Source organism: Saimiri boliviensis, chromosome 1 (assembly GCF_048565385.1).
Source record: "Saimiri boliviensis isolate mSaiBol1 chromosome 1, mSaiBol1.pri, whole genome shotgun sequence".
Taxonomy (NCBI): Eukaryota; Metazoa; Chordata; class Mammalia; order Primates; family Cebidae; genus Saimiri; species Saimiri boliviensis.
This window is the reverse complement of record NC_133449.1, coordinates 178906242-178923535: the sequence shown is the minus strand read 5'-3', so window position 1 is coordinate 178923535 and position 17294 is coordinate 178906242. Positions and strand designations below refer to the sequence as shown.

Here is a 17294-nt window from a genome sequence, read left to right as displayed (position 1 = left end):
CCACAAGACAAGAAGTCACTGCATAATACTTCTGAAAATACAGTTCCCATTTAATTCTATATTAGATAAGAATTTTAATGTAATATCCATAATGTTCAGAATACAGTAAAAACTTACTACATATGTGAAGCAAGGAAATGTGACCTATAACCAGGAAACAAATCACTATAAAGAGCCTCAATAATAGAGAAAAAGAAAGTAAAAGACAAGAATTTTGTATTTCCACATTTATTATAAATAAGTTAAAGAATTTAGAAGAAAAACATAATTAGATGAAAAATGGAAAATATCCGTAAGGAGATGTAAACTGTAAGAATAATAAATTTAAAGAAAGGGCAATAAAAACTATGCAAACTGAACTAGACAGGAGAAAAAAGCCAAAAAAAAAAATTTAATAATATCAAGAGTGGGAACAAAATATGTGGGTCAAAAGACAGTCCATATTCATGGTAGGGTACACAGAAGACTGATCCCTGGCTTTTCAACTAATTTATCTTAGCACCTGGGATATATCAGACCCTTAGAAAGATTATGATAAATGAGTTAAGCCCAGGAAATATATATATATGTGATAGGACTAAGATACTATGAAACTTCTTGTGTTTTTCTTTTCCTGACAAATGAATGTGTCTCTGTGTATATGTATAAATATAATTTGGAGAGGCAGACAGTCTGAGGCGATTTTCTGATGACTCGGCCTTCCCCAAATAAACCACCAGAGGATATCCTTTTCCTGTTTGCATCTAGATAAACATGAAGCTACAACGAAGAGAACTATAGGGCAGAAGTAAGAGTTATACAAACTTACAAAAAAAACCCCTCATTTTCAAATTTAGGGCAAGTATTAAGCCAGAACCTCAGACTTTCAGTCCTCTCTTTTCTGTATTCCTGTCTTTAGTATTTCATTTAACCTTTTTCACGGACCATTTAGTCCTTAGGTCTTCTTGGTCAGAACGCTATGAAGTTAATCTTTTACTTATGTAGTCCAGGCTGACCCATTTCATAACCTCTACAACAGGGCAGACAGGCAAAGTCAAGTCTCCTTTGCTTTGGATAATCAAGTTTTAGTTAGCAGAGATCTGCATTTTCCTGGGAGCCAATATTGGTTTCTACTTTCAAGTATAATTCAACACAAAAAAATTTTACTAGATTACTTCCTAAGTGCCAACACTGTGCCTGACTCAGTATGGGATACAAATCAACTCTGCACTCCATAAATTTACTATGATGATCAAAAATGTTACGTTTACAAGCAACCACCAAAAAAAGCAGAGAGAAAAAGTGACATGTCCGAGAGAAAACCTGCTGCGGGATTCCAAGAAAGGAGACATCTCTTCTTGTTGGAAAAACATGGGAGACAATATGAAAATGTTATCTACATGAAGCTACAGGTAGAAGAGCATGATTAAAACACAAGGCTAGGAAAAGGCAGACATGTTCAGGGAATAACATACATATGTCATGAGGCAGAATTGAGAATGTGTAAGTGGGACAACAGTAAAATATAAAACCACATCGTAGTTAAAAGTAAAAGGCTTGGAATTTAAAACAAGGAGTGTAAATTAGATAACAATGAGGCATTAAAGCTTTTTAAATACAGGAGTCATTAAAGTCAGAGCAATTTATTTCAAGTGGGAGTTTAAAAATGGTAACAGATTTTGAATTTTGACTAGGACTTAGATGATATTCCCTTTTTTTCCCCCCTTAGATGGAGTCTCTCTTTGTTGTCCAGGCTGGAACGCAGTGGAGCGATCTTGGTTCACCACAACCTCTGCCTCCTGGGTTTGAGCAATTCTCTTACCTCAGCCTCCTGAGTATCTGGTGCATGTGCCACCGCTTGTGGTCAATTTTTTTTCTGTATTTTTAGTAGAGATAGGGTTTTTGCCATGTTGGCTAGATTGGTCTCAAACTCCTGACCTCAAGTGATCCACCTCAACTTCAATGATATTCTTTACAGAAATATTAAAGCAAGGTAGAAGAGAACATGTGGTGACTTGGGATGACAAAAGAACATACTGGTGAAAATGTAGCACCAGGGTTCTGAAGAGATTGGCACTCAGAGCTCTGCATTAGGAAATCATGTTACCATAGAGGTGGTAACTGAACCCCAGGGATTTTTAAGAAAACACTTACTCCTTATGTAGAAACTGAAAAGATAGGTGGAAGATAAATGTGTGCCTTGAGTTGTTTAAGAATGGGTTAATGAACAGACAAGTGCTTTTGTTCAAGAGTCAGTATTTCACAGTTTTCCAGTTCATGGAAGAGACTGAAATAAACAGAAAAAGGACTCTAGAAAGAAGTACTCCTTATACTCTTGAGTACTCTTTGAAGATGCATTAAATATTCTCAGAAAATTCTAATACCTTAACGTATACTTTAAAATTTTAATCTATACTGATTAGAAACACCTTTACACTGGAACCATTAATTTGCTTTTTCCCCTTACACTGTGGTAAATACTGTATTTTGAAGTTTCTTTAAGAGTCAAGGGCTTTTATTTTTAGACCAGAAGACATGAAAATTCTCAAAGTAAGGAATGCATAGACGTGTAGCCATACATTTGGCCATACAAAACAGTGTAAATAGTTTTCTTGTTAAGAACTGCTATCAGGAAAACCAAATCCCACACGTTCTTATTTATAATAGGGCACTAACAATCGGGTACATATGGACGTGAAGATGGCGGCAAGAGACTTGGGGTCTATTAGAGCAGGGAGAGAGGGGTGAGGGCTAAAAAACTACCAACCCAGGTGACTGGATCATTCAAACCCCAAACCTCAGCATCACATACTATACCTATGTTACAAATCTGTACATGTACCCCCTGAATCTAAAATAAAATTTGCAATTATTTTTAAAAATTAGGGGGACATTCATTTTTCTGGACAAGAAGACTCCACATTAGAAAAAAATGCCCAAATTAATCTATAGTCTTCTGCCCCACACAAAAAAGCCGGATTTTACAAATTTCTGTAAGACGAAAAGGAGAAACATACACACACAGACACAGACACACACAGACACACACACACACACACACACACACACACACACACACACACAATTGCTATTAAGCTATCGTTCTGATCTCCTCAACTCTCCAAATTAAAAATACTTGTATCACAAGGCTTTGCTTATGGTTTTAAAGACCGGGCATTCACTTAAAAAATATCTCATATGCTAAAATTCAAATAACTAGACAAATCATTTCAGCTATTCCTGGCCAAGATATATACATTGGCAATATACACCTGTAACTAAGGGGTATATTCACAGCTCCAACACATAATCCAAAGGTAGCCTAAGGTGAAGGGAAAGACCCAGGGTCCAGTACTGATATTTCTTTTCCTTGTTTTATTCCTGAGGATGTGATTAGAAACATGTGCATGTGTGTGTACATACACACACATGCGCACACACACACCCAATTTAGTTAGTTGGGTGATATTTATCTTTCCATGGATTAAAAAAAATCATAGGTCTGGAAATCTAGTATTTTGGAGGATATATTTTATAAACCTATTATAATTCTGTGTTTATTCTTTTTACTCTCCTTTAAATATTTTCCAAACTGTTTTCAACTTTTAACTATACAATCTATTTACAGCCTCAAATTTGTTAAATATGCAAGTAATAATGTTCATTTAAGAAACATAATGAAAACTACCCACAAACCTACCACCAGTAGAAAAACATTGTTACTAAATGGTGCTCTTGAACTCGGATTTACATTCTGTATCTACAAGTATAAAATGTGTAAGTATGTGGGCATATATACTTACTTATATAAATATAAATAATAAAATGTTAAATATACCTACATACTTATCTCATAGATATGATATATAAGATTTTAGGCTGGGCTCGGTGGCTCACACCTATAATCCCAGCATTTTGGGAGGCTGATGTGGGCAGATCACCTGAGGTTGGAGTTCGAGACCAGCCTGGCCAACATGGAGAAACCCTGTGTCTACTAAAAATATAAAATTAGCCCGGTGTGATGGTACATGCTTGTAATCTCAGCTACTTGGGAGACTGAGGCAGGAGAATCGCTTGAACTCAGGAGGCAGAGGTTGCAGGGTGCCGAGATCGCACTGTTGCACTCCAGACTGGGAAACAGCAAGTCTCCGACAAAAAAAAAAAAGATTTTATACATATGATATATAAAAATATGTAAGCACTGGCCAGGTGCTGTGGCTCATGCCTGTAATCCCAGCACTTTGGGAGGTCGAGGTGGGTGGATAACGAAGTCAAGAGATTGAGACCAATTTGACCAACATGGTGAAACCCTGTCTCTACTAAAAATACAAAAATTAGCTGGACGTGGTGGCGCGTGCCTATAGTCCCAGCTACTTGGGAGGCTGAGGCAGGAGAACTGCTTGAACCCGAGAGGGGAAAGTTGCAGTGAGCTGAGACTGCGCCACTGCACTCCAGCCTGGCGACAGAGCGAGACTCTTGTCTCAAAAAAAAAAGTGTGTGTGTGTGTGTGTGTGTGTGTGTGTAGGTGTATGTTTTTATGATTTTGATTTTTTCCTTTTGTGTTTATTGTGGGAAGAGATGGCCAGGGGCAGACCTGTGTTACTTATAGTTAAATGATCACAAGCTTGCTTTGCTTTTTATACACTGAGATTTGTGTCACGGATCATATCCAAACTATGGTGCAGTAAAATAAAAGCAGAGATCAAGCGGAAACAGGAGGTCTACAGTAAAGACCATCAGAGAGCGCCCTATAACTGCAGAACACTGTGGTGTGGTTACAGAGCAGAAAAAACTGCTTTGGTCCCACAACTCTTGCCACCATAGAGTTTGTGTGAGGATCTCCTAAAGGGAGCTTATGCAAAAGACTCTGGCAAGTAATGTAACCTCTGCTCACAAGACTTGGGAGGGTCTTTGCAGACGGGAGCTAGTAAGGCCAGAAGGCCTACACAGGTCAGAGATCACCGAACACCACAGACTCTGCCTATGTTCTCAGAATATGGAGCAATTCCGATTGCTGTGTCCACAATGCTCTGGAGATAAAAGCTCCTTGTTGCACTGTATGTGGTCAGATCTTATGGTGCCTTAGCCGCTGCACCTCTCTTACCAAAACATCTGGATATACAATGGGTGGTAAAATCTCAGTGTCCTTAGTTGGTATTTCTTAGGAGAACCACATTGCTACTGAACACTGCAGATACATGCTCTTCCTCTGGCTATCTTCCTCTTCAACCCCCTCCCCACAGCCTGCAAGATCAACAAGATAATGCACCCAATAAAAGCGCAAGAAGCCCAGAGCTCAGTGTCAACTAGGATCACCCTGCTAGAGTGTACTGGACCCCTGGCCCTATGCTGTAAAATTCTATTCTTGTGTCTTTGTCCCTATTTTTTTTCTCACTCCCTTGTCACTGCCAGACATGGGGCACCCATGAATAGGGTTGGGCTGGTTTCCAACAGTTTATCTTTATGGACTTACTTTTGTTTTAGAGTTTATGCTATTTCTATTTTTGGGCTATTGTCCTAAAAGTTAACTGTTAAGTCAGAGTTTGAAAATCTTTTATCTTCTTTGACCACTCTTAAATTTTATCTTAGGTTTTATATATTTGATGTTAACATTATTACAATTTTCTCCTTTAAATTTCTAAGTTCCTATTTTGGTTCTAGAGTTTTAATGACTTTGTTCCTTTTATCTGTTTACTCTCTCTAAATTCGTTAGCACTTTTATTGGTTAATTTATAAGCTTCACTGCATCATATTTTTTTAAACTATATGATTCCATTTACATGACCTTCTGGAAAAGGCAAAACTGTAAGGGCAGAAAAGAGATTGCTGGTTGCAAGGGCACAGGATAGGGTCAGGAGAAGGGACTTGACAACCAAGGGTCATATGGGTACTTTCTGAGATGATGGAACTATTCTACATATTTATATAGGCTATGCCATGGTCCTGCAATAGAATACCTCCAACCAACACCAGTAGGTGTACTCCAGTCCCATCCTCAGCTTGACCAGCTAAAAGGTGAGTAATCTGCAGGTGCTAATACAAGTGCAATGCTACAGAAGCTCCTGCAGCATCTTTGCAAAGATGTAGGGACCAACTGTCTACAGCCCATCTCTAGTTCACAATAAAGCATTGATCTTTCCAAGAGACGTGGAATCTTAATCTGTGCACTATCCTTACTTACAGATGTGAATATCCCAGTGATACCAGGTTCCTATGGTTTTTCAACACGAAACCTCTAAGGTCCAGATATTCTCATATATCCTAAGAGAAACCTACACCCACATCCCTGAACTTCATTGATCCAGGGTCAATCCTCCTCAGGGCTTTCTTCTGGAAAAACACGAGTCTAGAGAAGTCACAGCTTTACTTTGATTTTTAGGTGTGTAATTCTTCTTTCACAAGATATTTCTTTTGAGGAGGGGCAGAATGCATGAAGCCCAACAGGAACACAACCACTAAGTGGTCCCAGAGCCATTGTATTGTTTTTAACTTGTTTAATCTCTCTTTTAATTGTTTCGTCTACTGTAAAATGGAGAATAGGGAAAAATTCCTTGTTCTGTATACTATAAAAAGCAAAAAGGGAGCTATAGATGGCCACAGCAATGACCTTTGTTGAAAAAAGCCATATATAAAACAAAAACATGGGTGTTGTCTTCGTTCCATCTTGCATCTGCCTACAAACTTCCCTTAATAGAATAAGGCTGATTTTTCTAAAATATCTCAATCTGGGTAACTCTGTAGAACCAGTCTAAAATGCTTTCCTCAGACAATCATACTATTTCTACAAATCTTAGTATATGGCAGCCACTAGCCACATGTGGTTATTAGGCACCTAAAACATGGCTAGAGCGAATTGAGATGTGCCATAACTTTGAATTCTGGTTTTTGATGACTTAGTAAGAAAAACAAATGCAAGATAACTCATTCATAATGTTAAAATTTTAAATACACTATCTGGATCCTGAAATACTTACTGCTCTGGCTTGAACCTAACTTGGGTTCAATCTCAGCAGGATCATGTGAGGTTTCTCTCAGCTTATGGGTCTTCCTAGAACCTTCTCCCCACTATTACAAGGATCACTCAGTAGATCTGAAATTGTTCCTTTCGGGTTTCGACAATGGAAAAGTAAATAAATATTCTATTTTGCTATTTGTTTCATGCTACACTACAATAGAGGCTTCATAGTAGAAAAGCAGCTCTAATTTTCTTCATGACTTCTAACTATAGAAGATATATATAGCCAATTATAACAAAAATCAGCCTTTTTATAAGTTTAAGTTCAGTTATTCCAAGAACTAATTTTTTAAGCAAAACAAGCATTAGATATTAATATGGATTCACCTGGATAAATGAAAAAGAACACCAGATTCATACTCTGCTGAACCATACCTCATCATTATCAAAAGACATATCATCTCTTTAATCAGGCTTACAAATTTGACACAGTATTTTTCCGCAGACCTTATGCTTTAATGTCATACTCTGAAAGATATGTTAACCATCTAAGGCATAAGCACAGAATATCTGGCAGAATTAAAAAACCATATGCACAGCACACAAACTCCTAAGGTATTACCTGATAGATATCAGATAAACTGCTGCTTCCAGAGTCACTGGCAATGCTACAACCAGACTGACTAGAAGACACATGAGTCACCTGTGGATGAGGGTTGTCTGTGAGATGCATCTTGGTAAGATCAGCTGGAAGCTGAAGAAAAAAAAATAATTTAAGTTATTCTAAATGTCAAGCTTTACTTTTTTAAGCATTGACACGTTAACTTCAACAAATTTTTGTGTTTATTACTGTGCCATCTCATTTCTAACCCAAGTTCTCCACTTTTAGCAAAAAGATATTTTGAAATGATAAGAACGATATAGTACTCTCTGAAACTATTAGGCAATCCTACAACAGTTAGCTCACTGAACAGTTTTCAAAAGAGACTGTCATCACTAATATTTCAGAGGAAGAACTTGGTCCTCCTATTCTCCCAAATAAAAATATCAGAACCTTCCATCGTAAAGTGTAGGAATGTTACCTTTTACACACACACACACACACACACACACACACACACACTCTCTCTCTCTCTCTCTCTCTCTCACTCTCTCTCTGCCTGCCCCTGCCCCTCCCCACCACTAATAAAAAATGGTTACGAATACCAGAATAAAACAGCGATATTTTGGAATTAAGTTCAGCTACTGGCAGCAAGACTTAAGACCAGTAGCAAACTGATGACATTCAGTATTCCAAAATTTTTGTGAGCATCTTTACTTAATATTGAATTAGCTTACAGCTGGCCCCTGAGAGATTTCTTAGTAATCAAAATGATTTAATGAATGTCTGTACTAGGTGCAGGGACACAAGAAACACAAAAAGTAAATGACTCCACCAACTTTTAATATGGTCACACTCTTATCAGGTATGCAAGCTGTACAATATATTTCATATCATGAAACAGACATCTCACAAAATAAAAGCTACAGGAATTAAGACAATAAACAAACCACTGCACTCCAGAGTAGTAAATGTTTTACATACGAGGTATGCTTATATATTTTCTAAATGACTTCTCTGCAACTTGCTATTAAGGGCTATTAAGAAAATTCAATTTAATTTTTAAAACAGGGTTTCTCACTGCTTTACTACTGAAAAACATTAAAGAAACACACATATAGTGTAAATTAAATGTATTCTGAGGAAATGACTGAGTCTGAATTATTATCTCAAGAGGAGTTACTGTAATTATAAAAATTACACATAAAGTATATCACAAACTTCCCCTGTTGATTATAGTGTGTTGGATAACAGATGAATCCTAAGATAAACAGAAAACCTGAAATGCATACATACATATATACACAAAATATCTGGCCTCTGAGGTTACTTTTTCTCCTAAGAATATTTTCTGATTCCTGAAGAAAAGGCTAAAAGGCCAAGAAGTACCTGTTACAGCCACTAGCTATAAGGGACAAAGGTTAAATTCCAAGGCCTAGGATGGAAGGGCCGTCTTTGGACTGGGACTCTGGAGAATAAATTAGACTCTAGAGTAAATGTCACCCCAAAATAAACTGATGCTAATTTTAGAATCTCCTCAATGCCTGATGCTAAAATAAGGTTATACAGGATTACTAATGTTTCTAGTCAACTGTTGGAAGCAAACACAATCCTCACTATAGGAAGAAAGTCATCCTAGGTCTCAATTAAAAAAAACTTTTTTTTCCACATATACAACATCCACCACTTAGCCCAAGAAATCATGCATATATAATGAGACGGGATGACACCAATGAGAAGTACAGGAATAATAAACTCCACAAACTAATGAAGTTTCAAATAATAGGGTTATTAGACACAGTCTCTAAAATAACTGTGTTTAACAAATACTGGGGGTTGGCAAACATTTTCGTTAAGGGCCGAAGAGTATATATTTTAGGTTTTGCAGGCCACATACAGTCTCTATTGTATGCTTTTGTGTTTTTTTTTTTCTTTTTAACAACTCCTTAAAATTGTAAAAGTCATTCTTAGCTCACAGGTCATAGAGCTCACTGCTCAGAATTGGTCCAGTTTAGTGATCCACCATACACAGAGAGAAAAATACAAGGCTAACAATTTCAGCAAAGAAAGAAAAAGAATGAAACAAAAAATCTAGAACTAAATAATACAATTATGGAAATTAAAAAGCCAACAGGCAGGCTTAATAAAAGATTTGACAGAGCTAAGAAGAGAATTTGAAAAGTAGACTATTCTGAAAAAATATAAAGAATGAAGGATGGAGAGAAAAAAAGGTAAAGCTGGTAGAGAAGGAGTAAGAACCACAGGAGATACAGTGAGAATGTGACATCTGAATAAAGAGTCTGAGAGGAGCAAATACACAGAAGTAAGATGATGGCTGAGCATTTTCCAACAGTGACAAAACACCTAAGGTCACAGATCAAGGAGGTTTAAAAACTCCCAGGAAGATTAAAAAAACAAACCCCAAAACAAACAGCTCCCCCAATACCTATGCAAACCAGGGTACATGTGTTGGGGGGGAGGGGAAAGACAAAGATAATTTTTTTTTTGAGATGGGAGCCTTGCTCAGTTGCCCAGGCTGTAGTGCAGTGGCATGATCTTGGCTCACAGCCTCCTCCACCAGCCGGGTTCAACTGATTCTCCTGCCTCAGCCTCCTGAGCAGCTGGGACTATAGGCGTGTGCCACCACACCCAGCTAATTATTTTATATTTTAGTAGAAATGGGGTTTCACCATGTTGGTCAGGATGGTCTCGATCTCCTGATCTCGTGATCCACCCGCCTCTGCCTCCCAAAGTGCTGGGATTTTAAGAGTGAGCCACCGCGCCCAGCCAAAAGTTTTAAAGTAGCCAGGAAAAGAAACTGAGAGGTTAGATTACTTTGGCAGAAGCAAAATTAAACTGATGGTTGGCTTCTCAATAAAAACTCTGGAAGCCAGAATAAAATTGAGTGATGTTTACAATAACTAAAATTCTATACCTTGTAAAAACAGTCCTCAAAAAAGGGGAAAAACAATTTTCAAATAAAAATGAAGGAAATAATTCCTTAGTGGCCCTACTATGAATAAAATCCACTGGGAAAAGGAAAATAATTCTAGATGGAAGCTTTTGGGCACAAAAAAGAATAAAAACCAAGGAAAATAGGAAATGTGTGGATAAATCTACATGAATGCTGATTATATAAAACAGTAACATTAATATCCCATGAAGAATTAAATACAAGAATTAAAATACATTACAACAGAATGTAAGTCTGGAGAAGGGTAAATGAAGCTATTAAAGTGCTCTAAGTTCCCTGCACTGTCCATGAAGCTATAGTAGCAGACTTGATAGGTGAAGAGTATTATGTTGTAATTTCTGATTTAAGAAAAGCATAATAAAAAAAAGTGTATAACTACCAAGGTAACAGAAGGGAAAATATTAAATAATCAAAGAATGGAAAAGTATACATCTTGTAAATACAACCAAAAGAAGGCTGATATAGCTTAAAGTACACTCAGTGCAAAATCATTAGTAGAGCCAAAAGGGGACATTTCATAAGTATTTGAGATGGCGAGGAGGGGTCGTTGGTATGTAGGGGTGAGTGTGTGTGTGTGTGTGTGTGTGTGCGTGTTTGTGTGTATTTAGAGACAGAGTCTCACTCTGTTACTTGGGCTGGAGTGCAGTGGTACAGTCTCAGCTCACTGCAACCTCTGCCTCCTGGGTTTGAGTGATTCTTCTGCCTCAGCCTCCTGAATAGCTAGGATTACATATGAATATCACCATGGCCAGCTAATTTTTGTACTTTTACTACAGAAGGGGTTTCACCACATTGGTCAGGCTGGTCTCTAGCTCCTGACTTCCTGTAATCTACCCGCCTCAGCCTCCCAAAGTGCTGGGATTACAGGCATGAGCCACCATGCCTGGCCAACGTGATAAATTATTAACTACCTTTGATTGTTCCACAATGTGAACATGTATCAAAACATCACACTGTACCCCATAAATATATCCAATTATTTGTTAATTAAAAATAAACTAAAATTTAAAAAATGTATAAGGCAAAAATGTCATCTACAATTATGCTATAAATTTTAATACAGATCTGTTTCAGTTTGAATAAGCAAAACACAAAAACAAAACAAGATATAAAAGATATGAACATAATTAACAAACAACCTAAAGAGTACAGACAGAATAATGGAACCCAAAACTCCATAACACATTTTCTTTTACGGTACATATAAAAAAATTTGTAAAAATTTACAGGAAGGCAAGTCTCAACAAATTACGAAAGACTGAAATCAGAGAAAATTCAGCAATAACAGTTCAAATAAGGTAAAATAAATAACAAAAAGATAAATAGAAAACTATCATGTACTGGAAAACTGTAAATAATCCTCTATTGAAATGGCCCATAAATCAATGAAGTCACACTGGAAATTAGAAAATATTAAAACAGAAAATTAAGATGCTATATATCAAAACCTGTGGGATAAGTTAAAGTCATGCTTAGAGGCCATATAGCTCTAATATGTATATCCAAAAAGACAGCAAAAAATTACGAGCTCATAACTGCTTACAATAATGCAGAAATATTGATGAGGATATGACACAGTTAAAAGGCCTTCTTCTCACTTAGTTTCTATTATTTAGATATTTTTAAAACTCATCTAGGAATGAAGTAGTTGGAAAGGCAAGCACTGAAAATAGCTTTAAAATGTGAGATGTTTGGTTAGGGTGTTAGGAGTAGGAGATAGTATATATTCCACATTCCTACTGAGGTAGGAAGACCAAGGAGAAGAAAGTCATTCATAAAAGTTACACAATGAACCAAAAGCCAGAAGTCTGTCAAGTGGCTTCATAGTACCGACAATGTACTAAGCAATCTTTACCCTCACTAGACCCTAAAAAGCAGGTGTTATTATTATCTCTATTTCACTGATGAGGAAGCCGAGGCAGAACAATTAAGCAACTTGTCCCAGATCTTACACTCAAGTTAAGTAGCAGAGTTGGGAATCGAACCCAGGTAAGACTCTAGCATTTTTTCTGTTATATTCTACTTTGTGCCAGGAACTCTGATGATAACATAAAAATGAAAACATATAGGCCCTGCCTTCAAGGAACTCAGTCTAATACTGAAGAGTGGAGACAGATTTATAAGCAAAGAGCATCTGCTTTCTACTTCATGAAGAAACTTTCATACAGGAATTCCCTCAACCTCCTTACACAATGAGAATAATAATGATGCTGACTGCAGTTAACATTTGAGTACCCACTATTGGTACCAAACATACACTTCTACATGCCTTTCACATAGATTCAGACAACAAGACGAGGTAATACTATGATTATACCAAATTTATAGAGTTGAAAACTTAGTATTAGAGATGTTATAAAGGTTTCCCAGGGTCACATAGCTAGCAAACTGGGGTGCTGGGATCTGAAACCCAGGGAGCCTGACTAAATCCACTGCTCTTTCCTATTAAGCTGTTTCCGGATTGGGAAACAGTTTGGAGTTCACAACACCCAATCGTTTACCTTTTTTCTAACAAATGAAGCAAAAAGGAAGGCTTTTTCTCCAAGAGAAGTTCTTAGTTCCTTAAATTTTCTCCACTCTCGGCTTACCTGCTCTTTCTCTTTCTTTTCCTGATCCATCCTGGACTCAAGAGCTGACCTTTCATCAGCAATTCATTTACCCCATTGTCCTTCCAACCCACCACGTCTGGCAAAACTTCCCATTTTCCACAGTATCCTTCACCCATTTCCTGTATCTGAACTTCTGTGCTCTGCTGGAGATCGTATGTCCATAAGGCCTACTGTTAAAAGTTTTATTGGAGGCACCAAGAAAGTTTTTCAGCTAACAGCTTGAATACTGACATTATGAAGTTATAAAGTCTGTTGAATACTTCACATATGTTCAGCGGGAAGTGGGGGGCAAGAGAGGTATTGAGAAAAGGGTAGAGGTAGAATATAATTAGCAATGCCAAACTAGGCATTTTGAATTTGCCTACAGACAACATAGAGCTACTGTAGGTTTCTGGGAAGGACAGTGATACAAGAGCTGCTGTATTTCTCAGGCTAGATTTTGTTACAACAATTAAGGGCCCTAAGATAATTAAGGCTTAACCCAGTGAAGTGTATAGGCAACTTTTGGGGCAACTGCCTTAGTATACAGAGACTCAGATATCCAAACTGTTCAGGTGTTTTGGCTCTGCCACCTGAACATAAGGCCACTTAGGTCACAACAGCAAGGAAAAAAAAAAACAAAAAAAACAGCTGGAAGAGAATGTTAACCTTGCAAGCAATCAGAGAAATAAAAACTAAAACAAATACATTTTTCCTCCATCAAAATGGCAAAAAGCAAGTTTGATAATACAAAATGCAGGAAAGGCTATGGAGGAAAACAATATTCTCATAAACTGCTAATGGGAGTACGAACTGGTGTAACCATTTTGGACAACAATTTGAGAGGTAGCCACTTGGGGGAGCAAATGTAAGATTGGTTACATTTAAAAAACATAGGCTGGGTGCGGTGGCTCACGCCTATAATCCCAGCATTTTGGGAGGCCAAGGCAGGCGGACTACCTGAGGTCAGGCGAACAAGAACAGCCTGACCAACATGGAGAAACCCCATTACTACTAAAAATACACAATTAGCCAGGTATGCCAGCACATGCCTGTAATCCCAGCTACTCGGGAGGCTGAGGCAGGAGAAGCGCTAGCAGCCAGGAGGCGTAGGCTGTAGTGAGCTGAGATTATGCCATTGCACTCCAGCCTGGGCAACAAGAGCAAAACTCTGTCTCAAAAAACCAAAAACCAAAACAAAATATATGTAACTTATGACTCAACATTTCTCTTAGGGTACCTACTCTTGGGATTACTCTGGAAGCAGAGAAGGTGAAATAGAAGAAAATGATAAACATGGGACAGGAGACACTAGTTGAAGCACAAGATGATGGAGGCCTTACAAAATTAAAAGCCACTAGAATTATAAGAGACATTCTAGGACTAGAGAGAGTGACATATGAAGAAAAGTATCAGATGACAGAGAGAGAGAGAGAGAGAATTAAAAATATATTCTAAGGTCTAAAAAGCAGTATGGAGCCTGCTTTATGGAGTTTACCATTTCTCAAAAGCCGTAAAGGAAATAGTTATACCTAATCTTAGGAAGCCTGGGTTATATACACAAGAGATCACAGCACTGTGCCTGAGGTATGTGAAACTACAGGAGAAACACGGAACATTCCTAACTCATTATTTTTACTAAAAGATGAGAGTTGGGAAGATGTTTCTAAATGATGTAATAACTTGTAAGTATTAAAAAGTTTTTCAATTCTAAGACACATTATTCTCCCCACTTTAATATTTTTGAAACCATAAAGAAGCTTTCAATCAATATTCATTTTCAATGGTGAGCTTATTAAAAGTAAATTACTATAATTTAGGAGAAAATCAGCGTAAGAATGCTTGGCAAGTCTGAAAACAAGAAAGGAAATCAGAGTGGTGAGAGTGAATGAGGAGTGTAAGTAGAAGAGAGAGCACCCACTATTTGGTAGGTCATGGTGAAGACTTGGACTTTTACTCTGAAGAAAGTCTGTTAAGGAGTAAGTGATCAGCTGCGTGCAGTGGCTCACATCTGCAATCCCAGCATTTTGGGAGGCCAAGGCGCGCGGATCACCTGAGGTTGGGAGATCAAGAACAGACTGACCAACATAGAGAAACCCCGTTGCTACTAAAAATACACAATTAGCCGGGTGTGGTGGCACATGCCTGTAATCCCAGCTACTCAGGAGGCTGAGGCAGAAGTGCTAGAACCCAGGAGGCGGAGGATAGGTACAGTATCAAGTACTGCAGATAGGTACAGTAGTTAAGGGCAAAGAAATGACCTGCGGTTTTAGCTGCGGATAAGTCAACCAGTGACCAGCAACTGTAGGAGCACCTAAAAGAAGGAAATAGAAGCCAAAGTGGTAATGCTTTCTCCACTCAATCAACATTCACCTCAAACAAGCAACTCTAACAGATCAGGAAGGTGAGCCCCCAACTAACAACCACTTTAACGAAGTTAACCTCCTGAAAGAAACCTCAAAAACGCAATTCAATCTTTCTCTAGAGAGACTGGAAAAAATAAGAGTTGCAATTAAAAAACAAGAGGCCAGACGTGGTAGCTCACTCCTGTAATCCCAGCAATTTGGGAGGCTGAGAGGGGTGGATCATTAGAGGTCAGAAGTTTGAGACTAGCCTGGCCAACATGGTGAAGCCTTACCTCTACTGAAAAAACAAAAATTAGTTGAGCATGGTGACAGGCACCTGTCCCATGCTTCTCAGGAGGCTGAGACAGGAGAATTGCTCAAACCCAAGAGGAGAAGCTTGCAGTGAGCCAAGATCACGCCACTGCACTCCAGCCTGGGCAAAAGAGCGAGACTGTCAAAAACGAACAAACAAATAAAAAGATGAATTTCTCACAATTAAAGACAAATGAGAATTTTCAGCTTGAGAGAGTACTCTAAAAGTGTCAATAAGGGGAAACAAAACATTAGGCAATCGAGGGCAAAACTTCATACCATCAAAGTTTAAAAAACAACAACAACAACAAAAAAAAAAAACAAAGGCTGGACAGAGTGGCTCATGCCTGTAATCCCAGCATCTTGGGAGGCCAAGGCATGAGGATTACTTGAGTCTAGGAATTAAAACCAGCTTGGACAAGATGGAGCGACCCTGTATGTACAAAAAAATTAGAAAATTGGCCAGGGATGGTGCTGTGTCTCTGTGGTCCCAGTTGTGTGGGAGGCTGAGGTGGGAGGATTCCTTGAGCTCAGGAATTCAAGGCTACAGTGAGCCATGATCACACTACTGCATTCTGGCCTGGGCAACAGAGCAGGACCTCGTTTTTGTTTGTTTTTTGTTTTTGTTGAGACAGGGTCTCACCCTGTCCACCCAGGCTAAAGTACAGTGGCACAATCTCAGCTCACTGCAACCTCTGAATCCCAGAGTTCAAGCGATTTTCCCACCTCAAACTCCTGAGTAGCTGGGACTACAGACATGTGGTACCATGCCCAGTTAATTTTTGTATTTTTAATGGAAATGGAGTTTCACCATGTTGGCCATGCTGGAGGACCACATTTCTTAAAAAAAAAAAAAAAAAAGTAAAATAACAAAACAAAACATAACTACTAACAAATGTACTTAATAAAGGAAAAAAAATTATAATGAGCTCAGACTTCTCATCAGCAACACTGGAGGCCAGACGACAGTGTAGTAACTTTCTCAAAGTGCTAAAGGAAAAAGGCTTTGGATTTATTATTTTATTTTATATCCAACTAAACAATTATCTTAAGAGTAAATATAAAGGAAGGCATTTTGAACATACAAGGACTTAGGATTCATTCTTTCCCAGTGCCCAAAAGAACCATGCTAATACAACTATTTATTTTAGCAAGAAAATTAAGGAATTCAGAAGTAGTCAAATGCAAGTACATAGTTGCATAGGCAAAAAAACATGACTAAAACCAGTAAAATGTACTGAAAAACCAAAGACAGAAGTATAAAAAATTTCTAAGTTTTATGTGCTTACAATTCAGAGTCAAAATTCCATCAATAGTAACATGAGAGAAGGGGGACAGAGACGTGTACTCTTACAAATACTTGATTTACACAGTAGAGTACCAATCACATAATTTTGCTCGTATAATGTTTACTGGCATTTCATGAAACCTCAGAAGCTAATCGTTTTTTATTTGACTCTTCTATATTTGTTAAATCTGGGATCAAAAGTTGGCCATCAGTAACTCCACAGGCTATTTTATTTTGCTGGTTACCTTAGAA

At 37.9% G+C, this 17294-nt stretch overlaps 1 protein-coding gene across 17 annotated transcripts in view; it reads right to left on the bottom strand.

Annotated features, from left to right (window-relative positions):
• Positions 1-17294, bottom strand: part of RAPGEF6 (Rap guanine nucleotide exchange factor 6) — a 246205-nt gene that overhangs the window by 124682 nt on the left and 104229 nt on the right. For 16 of the 17 annotated variants that reach the window (XM_074381725.1, XM_074381732.1, XM_074381717.1 and 13 more), the window contains one exon: positions 7557-7688. The exons of the other annotated variant lie outside the window; for it this stretch is intronic. In XM_074381725.1, coding sequence (XP_074237826.1) covers positions 7557-7688 — 132 coding nt within the window. The remainder of the gene's footprint in view (positions 1-7556; positions 7689-17294) is intronic. 17 annotated transcript variants of the gene reach the window in all.